Source organism: Oculina patagonica, chromosome 13 (genome assembly GCF_052425735.1).
Source record: "Oculina patagonica isolate OP01 chromosome 13, crgOcupat, whole genome shotgun sequence".
NCBI lineage: Eukaryota > Metazoa > Cnidaria > Anthozoa > Scleractinia > Oculinidae > Oculina > Oculina patagonica.
The window spans coordinates 25562877-25572553 of record NC_135770.1 but is presented as its reverse complement, the minus strand read 5'-3'; the positions used below and the strand labels follow the sequence as shown (position 1 = coordinate 25572553).

Here is a 9677-nt window from a genome sequence, read left to right as displayed (position 1 = left end):
CGCAATAGAATACATGTATTGTAGTCTGAAAAGGATTTTGTCAGAATTTTTTTTTCAATCATTTAGTTCATGTATTTATATAAAATGATTAACTTGAAAATCGACAGATACAGTACCAGAAAATAGGCGTAGCCAGGAGCACTCTTGGTGAATTACAATACGTAACAAATAAAAAAAGATAAAAAGCAAACTTACAGAGTGTTTATCGAACAGATACGTCTTTATTACTTAGTGTCATTTGTATTTTCTAACATTTTTTCCCCAATCAGGGCCGTAGCACCAGCCTTTAGGCATAGACGAGGCAAGATCTAGCTAGGGGGGGGGGGGGGGGGGGGGGTTGGAGGGGGGTCTTGGGTCATGCCCCTAGAAAATGTTGAAATCTAGAAGCCCTGAAACTCATTTTTCAACATTTTTCGTAAGGTAACTTTTCAGAAAAATCCATTTTGTTTAACTGGGGAGTATTTTCTCAACTAAACTTATTCTTGTTTTTATTTGTGGTTGAAATCTATACGAGGCAAGTCCCTCGTCTTGCCTCTTGCTAGTTACGGCCCTGTCAATACAGGATTGTTCTATCACCAATAAAGCACACATGGTTATTAAAAGTGTTCAACAATTGTACAAGCGTTTGTTTGCTGTAAGTAGTGTTGATTATTTCGTTAAAAACGTTTGGTTATTTAATAATGCGATTAAAAATTGCTGTTATGGATGCCTTTTCTACACTCCTTGTTTTTGTCACAACAAACTAGATAATTCGCACACTGCCTTACATGAGCACAAGGCCCATTAGAGATTTTATACTTTTTAGACCATTTACCATTGTCTGTTGCTCGTGACATAGCTCAATTTTTGTTTCGTTTCAAAAGGAGGTGCATAATTTTGGATTGAATTCCATTTCCATGCCTGTAGGTATCACGCTCGAAACATTCTCCTGACACCTAACGTGCACTATTTACATTGCTTTCAGTCCAGCCCTATATGGCTAAACCGATACAGCTAGTGTTGTTCTCAAGGTACAGCAAAAAGCACCACCATGCTGGAAATAAACACTTCTAGTATTGTTGCTTGTGCCCAGCTTACTCCACTTTTCTGTGGATCTTTTCCACTTTCACAAAATGGATTGTCTTCATCAAACATGGCTGCCTTTTGGGTGCTTTCATCGAAATTACATTTGCCTTCGTGCGCTTTGTTAAGACACTTCTTGGCTTCGGCAAAGGCGCTGAAAATAAAGTGGACACCCACCGTTAAGCACACAAAAGAAACTAAAAGTGTCAACCTTGAGGACATTACACCTTTTCCTACAGTCATATAATGAGTTAATACTAGAAATGCAGGAAACCACCACGTCGACATCACTCATTAGCTCATCCCTTGAAAATACATAAAAGTATTTTAACTGAAAACCACTGAAACCTTGCTGAATTAAGAAGGCAATTAAAAAAGACAAGAGTATTTTTCCACACCCGTTGTCTCTGAAAAGAAGCGAGTGACCCCGATTTTTCTTTTGAGCAAACGCCTGCGTTTGTCACGGTCAAAATTCAATCAAGGAGAATGTGCGGTCAAGAAAATACTAATTAAAACCAAAATCAGCTGGGAACGCTTTTATCGAACTCTCTAATTTTTCCGTATCCTGCTTTAAAATATGATTGACTTAGTTTGAACGTTATATATGGCCACTGTGATTTAGCACAGCAATGAGCGTTAACAATTTGCCCCCCCCCCCCCCTTTTGGGCATGCACGTGCTAAAACAGATTAATTGCGCAGCGGCTCCTACCCTTTCTAGTATGGGGATCTCTTTTTTTCATGCATGTTTCACTTTTGTTATTCGTTCGTTAGTGACGCGTTCTACCAGATTGCTTTCCCACCTAACCACCCCGGGCTCTGCATGAGGGTGGCAGAGAGGTTTATTATTCGCTTCGTATATCGTTTTCACTTTTATTATTACTTTGTAATATACTTCTCTCTGTGCAAAATCACAAATTGAGTGTGTCCTGTCTTTGAGGGGCTGTTGGGGAATTAACTATTGTTCAAGTTTCAAGATCGTTACTGACATCAGATGCAATCTTTCATCCTTTTAACGTACAAGTAATAATAATGATGATAATATTAATAATAATAATAATAATAATAATAATAATAATAATAATATCCCATGCCCATCCATACTCACCTGCAAACTTCTGCTGATTTCTTCTCCGTCGCCTCAGCGTATATTTTTCTGAATGGCTTAGCGCACTCAGTCTCGACATCCGTGAAAAACTGTGGCTCACAATCGGCTGTGGTCACAGCTTCTCTATGGAGCGAAGCCTTGTTCAATGTTACTGGATCACAAAAGAACTGCTGGGTCATCAGAGTTGAACGAAGCGTTTTCACCACGTCATCAAAAATGGCATCGTTCTTTTGCATGGCGGGACATTCGCTTACCAAGTTCTGTCTTAAGCAATCTTTGTTCTTGTTTAACTCAACACTATGGAAAAATTTCCTTAATTAGTAATTTTACACACATTTTGTACGTTACAATGCGCATATGTTAGTAATGATTTTCTGTGAGTGCCTTCCAGTTTTTTAACCCTCTCCTTTCTCACAAAGAAGACGCGACTGCATTTTCCTCAATCCCACCACTTATACAGCCTTCCACAATTATTACTTTTAATAAGTTGTTTTACGATTTGAAATACATGCAAGCCCTTCAAACCATACCCATCCTTCAATACCGTTTCTGTGACGCCCTCGCAAACCCCACCTCAAATCAAAATGTCAAAGGCTCTGCGATTTTAAAAAGACTACATTACACAGCAATACATTCTGTACATGTACTCTTAAGGTGGCTCGACCCAGTATTTTTCTAACAATACCTACTAACTTTGAACCCCTGATACCAAGATAGGTCCAGGATTGAACGCTAATGAGATTCACGTTCCTCGTGACAGCCATCACAAAGTGTCCCCATTAATAAAAGTTCACCAAACACACCAAAATTTGTCAACTATGAAGTAATATGGAAATGTCAAATAACACAGTTAAACATGAAGTACTTATTAAACAATACTTGCGTTCAATCCTGGACATAAGTGCTAATACCTGAAGCGCTTAAGGTCAATGACATATCCATTGTATCAAATGGATTACACCTACCGGTATAGACTAAACTGCAATATCACGTGACAGTGACGTCACACTTGTTTTAGCTAAGAATCAAATTTTAGCCCTTAAACGCATTTTCCCTCAAAATCCTCCACACTAGGTCTACCACGAGGTGTTTGCCTTCAGATCTGCGGGTTTCATCAAAATCTACAAAAGGAATCTCGAAATATCTTGGAATTTCTATTTAGATGGTATAATTTATGTGCAAAATAACGATAGGACTTCTTTAAATAAATTTAATACTATTTTGATGTTAAATGAAAGCCTTTAGCCTTCATTTCTTTTGGAGCTAAATCTTGTGTGATGTCACTGTCACGTGATATTCATTCCGATCTTCAAAAACATTATATCGCATTGCTGTTCAGTGTACCTTATTCTAACTAATTTTCGCGAGTACTAATTTTCGCGATTTTTGCGATTTTAAAATAATCGCGAAATTTAGTATGCATGAAAAAAACATTGCGCGAAATTTAAACCCGCGAAAATTAATACCAGATTTTATATCAAAACAACAAAATTTTTAAATGTTTGGAACTGTTTTTCCCCCCCCCTTTTTCCTTTTTTTTTTTTTTTTTTTCCTTTTTCTTTTTTTTTTTTTTTTCTTGTATCGTTGAAAAAAAAAAAAGGGAAATTTATTTTTTTGCCAAATAAAAAATTTTTTTTTTTTGGCGGGCTTTTTTTTCTTTTTTTTTTTTTTTTCCTTTTTTTTTTTTTTTTTTTTTTCTTTTTTTTTTTTTTTTTTTTTTTTTTTTTTCCCCCCTTTTTCCTCCCTAAAAATTTTTATTTAATAAAAAAACCAAAAAAAAAAAAAATTTTTGGCCTTTTTTGACCAAATTTACAAAAAAAAAAATTTTTTTTCGATTAGCCCTGTCGGAAGCAAAAAATTGAAAAAGGAAAACCTGGGGAAAAAAAAAACCAACTCTATAAGATGCAAATCACAAAAATCTGCTGACGTGTAAATTGGTGACGTCATAAGTGGCAGAATGGCCATTTCTCCAAATCCCGGAATAATCCGCGCTTAGCATGTTAAAAGGATTAAAATCCTCTTACCTGCAAATTGGTGCTGAGCTTTTAGCAAAGTCTTCGAAACTCAACTTTTCGCACTTGATCGCATTCTCGTAAACAACTTTGTTGGAACATCCAAGAGACTGTATACAATCTAAAAATTAAACAGAGTGCATGGATTTAAAAACAGACAAAGTAACGAAGTTGAGAAGTATCATTGCAAGGTGCAAGTCATTCGTAGCTACTGTAAATTATATACGTTTGAAGCCAGCGCATGGAATGTGTGGACAAAACTTAGGAGGAGAACGCTTTCCGAAATGAAGTCAATAGGTTCGTCAGGATGTAGAATGGGGCTTAAAATCAAGGAGTGATGCGGGATAAGAGAAATTTCATGGGCTGGATACGTTTTTTTTATTGGGGGGGGGGGGGAGGGTGGTGGGGGTTTGTAATTGATGGCGGTATGTGGGATGAAAAACGGCAAGTAACATGACCTCAGTTACACGATCTTGTTTGAAGCGAGCACATTGCTCCAGTTGCGAACGCGTTTCTACTAAATAAATAGTTTGACTTGCATCGTTCACTATACGAGAAATGTGATTGACTGTGGCAAGTAGCAGACAGGAAAAGTCATTCGACTCACTTTTATTCGATATCGTTGGGTAGCAAGACTCGTTTAAGGCGTGACAATTCCTTGCTTTCAACACCAAAGATAGTCTAAAGTTTTAAACAGGTCCGTTTTATAAGCAGATGGGATTGGGCTGAGCAAGACTTTCCTGAGGCGGGTTGGCGGGAAAGAGCCTAAAAAGGTGGTGGCGTGTGGCATTGAAAAAGCCTATATGGATCCTCTTGTTGATCCAGTACTTGAGGCTTTGCAGAGCAGTGTAATAGACTTTCTTTTGTATTCATGCTTATCTCCCCTCCAAGCCTCGCCAACGTGTACAAAACCGTGTGACCATGGTTGTAACATGATTTGAATGTTTTATCAGTAATGCCGCAAATCACAGTGTTGCAGCGTCAGTAATGTTGAAGAGTTAAATATATCACGTATTTACTCAGCCTACCAAAGAAGTTGGACGTGTCAGCAGGATCCATTGTGTTGCTGCAGAAGGGATTGTACTCATCTTTGGTGATGTACTCACAAATACCTGGACACGCCCTTCTAGCAATGTCGGTACATTTTTCTTTGCCTTTAGCAAATTTTCTGTAATAAAAAAGGTTTAATGATACATGAATTTTCGCATTTGAAGTTGTACAAATGCTAATTTATGTCTTCGGTTATGTTCACCTTTTATCTCTGTATACAGCTACTTCAATTAACGCTGTCCGACCAAAGCTTAAAGACAAGACCGATAGGTAGTTTGGTAGAAATAGACAGCAACTGCACGTGCTGAATACTTATGAGATATAACGACATGACAAACGCGAATTTGCACGTTTTCTTTCTCTGCAGACATGTGGAAACAAGGTACTTTTAGCCACACTAAATTTTAAAAGAGTTTTCAAAACTCAAAGCTGCTCGACAGTGCAAGAAAGCTACAGAAAAGGCCTCCTGAGAGGAAACAAATTCATGAATTCTACACGTGCAAAAATACAAAATTGTATATTTCCTATAGGCCAATATGCAAAGTTCTAGTAAATACCCAAACCACCATTCGGTCTTGTCTTTAAGCTTTAAACTTTGATCTGACAACGTAAATTGAAATAGCTGTGTATTAATCCTGAGAAACCGATCAGCTGATCGATGTTAATCTGATATAGATTGCTGTCTTAATAAATTCAGTAACCAAGAGAATATGAAATAATCGAAATAAATCTACGGTTGATAATTTCCCAAAACTAAAATACAACTACTGTAGTATAACGGCAGCTAAATCTATAAATTATAACATGCTAAAAGAAATTAAACTCCTTGAAGTCCCTAGAAATGAAATTCAAATACAAACATAAAGACAAAAAAAGGTGTTTGACTTGCAAAAGTTCCTCAATGGATTGTTCCTGTCTTATTATTATTCTTACAGTCAGTGTATCGTAACTGAGAGAAGTTAGAAAAAAATGTTGTTTATAGTGGTCATGCACTTAGCTTCATATCTCTGCGAGATAGCTAGTTTACAGGCATGCCACTGAAACAGAGGAAACAGAGGAGGCAAGCGTGGCCGAGTGGTTTAGGCGCTGGTGTTGTTATCCGGAGGTCACCGGTTCGAGGCCTGCCCTTGCCACTAGCTGGATTTGTTTCTCGGTTGTCCCGAGTTCAAATCCTCGACCACGCTTTGTATATAGCCAACTGGTCTGCCTCCAGCCAGTTGGGATTTTTAACCCTGTTATGTTCATTTATAAATTATTTGTTTCCTCTGTTTCAGTGGCATGCCTGTAAACTAGCTATCTCGTTGAGATATGAAGCTAAGTGCATGACCACTATAAACACATTTATTTTTATTTATGTTATTATTAAATATTTAAATGAACATAACAAGGTTAAAAATCCCAACTGCCAGGAGGCAGAACAGTTGGCTATAAAAAAGCGTGATCGTGGATTTGAACTCTGGAACAACCGAGAAACAAATCCAGCTAGTGGCAGGGACAGGTCTTGAACCCGGGACCTCCGGATCACAACACCAGTGCCCCAAACCACTCAGCCATGCTTGCCTTCAAGTTGCTATCCCGAAACCTATGAAGTAACGTAACAGCTTACCGGCATAACGAGGAATCATTCCTACTCGTGTTAAAGGTAGATCGGAAATCATCCCAGCAGGTCAATGTTTCGTTCAGATCAGCTGCGTCACACTGGACAAAGCCGAGGACAATCGGGTTGATTTTTGCAATATCAAAATTGAACGATCCGCAGTGGTACAGCAACAAGGAGAGCAGCTTGACTATTTCGCCTGCAGCAAAGCTGAGCTCAGTATTTTTCACGCAGTTGGTAACATGACTGGACAAGCAGGACGATTGTTTCGTGTACTCATCGCTAGGAAAAGAAAGCAAGAAAAATATCAACCATTTAAATTTTTTAACAGTAATACTGATAAAATTGGAGTCCCATAAAGGAGATACTGTATGGTTGTGTGTGGGCAATCTCTGCAACTTATGTTTTGATTTTCCTTCCAAAAAAGACAATAAATTCATGGATCATCACCGATGCAATGGTTTTGAGGTTTCAGAAGTTTAAATCTAACGCGAACACTATCTGACCTGCATACTCCACCGCCATCCCGACTGACACACACTCTCCCCCAGGCTTTTAGGGAAAATACTGTCTAACGAAATAACTATAAAGACATGGAAAAGAGATCAAACCTGCAACTTAAGCTGGAGTTGTTTTTCAAGTTCGTCATCATGATTCTCTGGCACTGTTGTCCTCCAGTTGTGAACGCTGTCCGATTGCAATTCCCGATATCTTGACCGCATACCTGGCCAACTAGCACTAGGGTAGATAAATGTCATAAAACGTTTTTTTTAGTAAATAAAAGATGTATGGACCGTGAAAAATTTACATTATTTTCCTCCGTGTGATTAATAGGTTACGTTTCATTGCCGACCTAATTTACATTCAATCATCGCGCACGTTTAACATTTTTGTTCTCTCACTAACTGGTACTGTCTTTTTTTTCTCTTTTTTTCCTGTTCCTTTTTTATTTTTTTTTTTTTTTTTTTTATTAAAAAAAAAAAAAAAAAAAAAAAAAAAAAATTTCCTGCTGTAAATTTGATAAAAAAAAAGAAAAAAAAAAAATTGGAAAAATAAAATATTTATATTAAAAACCTTTATTTGTCAGTTTGTTGTTTTCGATTCTTGTTTCATAATAACTTTTCCGAGTTTAGTGGCTTATAGCCACTTTTAGTTATTTCTACTTTTTATCTAAATTACCATTTATATATACTCAGTTACAGTGCACTCAATTACCTCTTTTTTTACTTACTTTTTTTACTCAGCTCGTTTAGTTTGTTTCTATTTTGGGTATTTTTTGCTTATTTTAGTTAATTTATTTTATGGTATTATTATTTCTATTTATTTTTGGCAAAATAAAATGGTTGTTTTTGTTGTTCGCGCTACGCGTCCAGTCCTTGCTACTCCACTCAGTGTGACTCCTGTTCTCACTTTCGTGAAAGGGTTACTCGCGTGAAACACCCACCGCGCGCGAGGAAGGAGTAGCACTCCCATAAATTGAACTGCGCGTAAACAAATACTGCATGTTATTATTATGCCTTCCACATAGCTTGCGGCTGCTAGGCAAGCTAACTACACTCCAACCTTTGGACCTGACCTCTAGTTATATGTTAGAACGTTAACGAATAAAAATCTGAGATTTGAACGTGTGTGTTTCTTCGAGTCATTCGCAGATTCATTTTTCTGGATGCCTAAGTTCGACGTCACTTTAGCATTGAGCTTCCATGTAAGCCAGTAAATATTCATTTGTTTCGGTGCAAAATAGTTAATTAAACCGGTGTTAACATTAACACAGAACTCAATCAAACATACTAGTGCCAGTATTATTCTAAAATCACTCGCTGAATATGTGTTGTTTGGCCCGACATTTAGCCTTTTCTTCTGACATAACGAACACAAGGCAATGAAAGCACTGTTCTGTACTCAAATAAACCCTCTCAACTAAACACCATGTAACTCACCTATTACGAATATCACACCTGTAAGAACCACTGCGCCTCCCATTATGTTATTTAACAATCGAACTCAAAACATAAATTAACCTAACTGTACTGAGTTTGTGTCTCGAAGTAGAATTTTGAAGCTGTGAACGAAAACGACAACAGTAGTTGATCTCTATGTTGTTGATCAACAACATCAGTTATGCAAATATCCCACGCCTGTTTAGCAATGGAAATCCAATGAGGCAACTGAAAACATCGCTTAAAAAGCCAATAAGATCAATGATGCCGAACATAGTTAAATAATGAATGTCCCTTAAGGGGCGAAAATAAAGTAAGAAATAATCGTGTATTTCATATCAATTTGGATTTTATCGATCACTTTCCTTTTTATCTCTTGTAACGTGTTTCAAGTCATGAAATGAGAATGATTCCACCAACGTTTCCGTACATTGCGTGATATTTGCTTTGTTTCATGATAATTTGTCGAGTGAGTCTCTTGAATGATATTATGAACAAGACTGCATGCGGTCTTGTGGCTTCATTACCATGATATCATAACAACGGTAAACCCTTTTACCGTATGAAAATATACCTTCAGATCATTATTTGTCAATAGCCTTAAAAATGAACCAAAAAATTAACTAAAGAAATACAGCCTGCGAATCACCCAACTACCTACTATCGTTTCCCAGTAGTGAAATAAAAACGAGAAAAATAAATCTAAAATGGAACATTGACCGGATCCTAAATTGCCCTAAATTTATCTGAAAACGTTGCTGGGGAGTTTTTGTTTCTAGATAACGTTGAGTAAAAAAATTGATCATTCCGATCCATTTTAAATATCGTAAATGCTGTAGCACCGTATATAGTTAAAGTAGCTTTCTTTATTAGTACCATTGTACAGGTATTATAGTTTCTCTTTTGTAAG

At 37.1% G+C, this 9677-nt stretch overlaps 1 protein-coding gene across 1 annotated transcript; it reads right to left on the bottom strand.

Annotated features, from left to right (window-relative positions):
• Positions 1–196: 196 nt before the first annotated feature.
• On the bottom strand, positions 197–8951 carry LOC144636377 (uncharacterized). The gene is made up of 7 exons (XM_078495573.1): positions 8768–8951; positions 7439–7565; positions 6837–7109; positions 5209–5348; positions 4193–4301; positions 2169–2465; positions 197–1216 (listed from the first exon to the last, which is right to left on the bottom strand). Exons 1-7 carry the CDS (start codon positions 8808–8810, stop codon positions 1006–1008), a joined length of 1200 nt encoding a protein of 399 aa, XP_078351699.1. The 5' UTR covers positions 8811–8951; the 3' UTR covers positions 197–1005.
• Positions 8952–9677: the final 726 nt, after the last annotated feature.

What these genes read in the sequence shown, in the direction of transcription:
- LOC144636377 (XM_078495573.1), bottom strand. Translation starts at nt 8,810, where the DNA reads ATGGGAGGCGCAGTGGTTCTTACAGGTGTGATATTCGTAATAG. An exon ending in AGGTGTGATATTCGTAATAG is followed by an intron (nt 7,566 to 8,767) that starts GTGAGTTACATG and finishes TATCTACCCTAG; the next exon opens with TGCTAGTTGGCCAGGTATGC. An exon ending in AAATCAGCAGAAGTTTGCAG is followed by an intron (nt 1,217 to 2,168) that starts GTGAGTATGGAT and finishes CTTTATTTTCAG; the next exon opens with CGCCTTTGCCGAAGCCAAGA.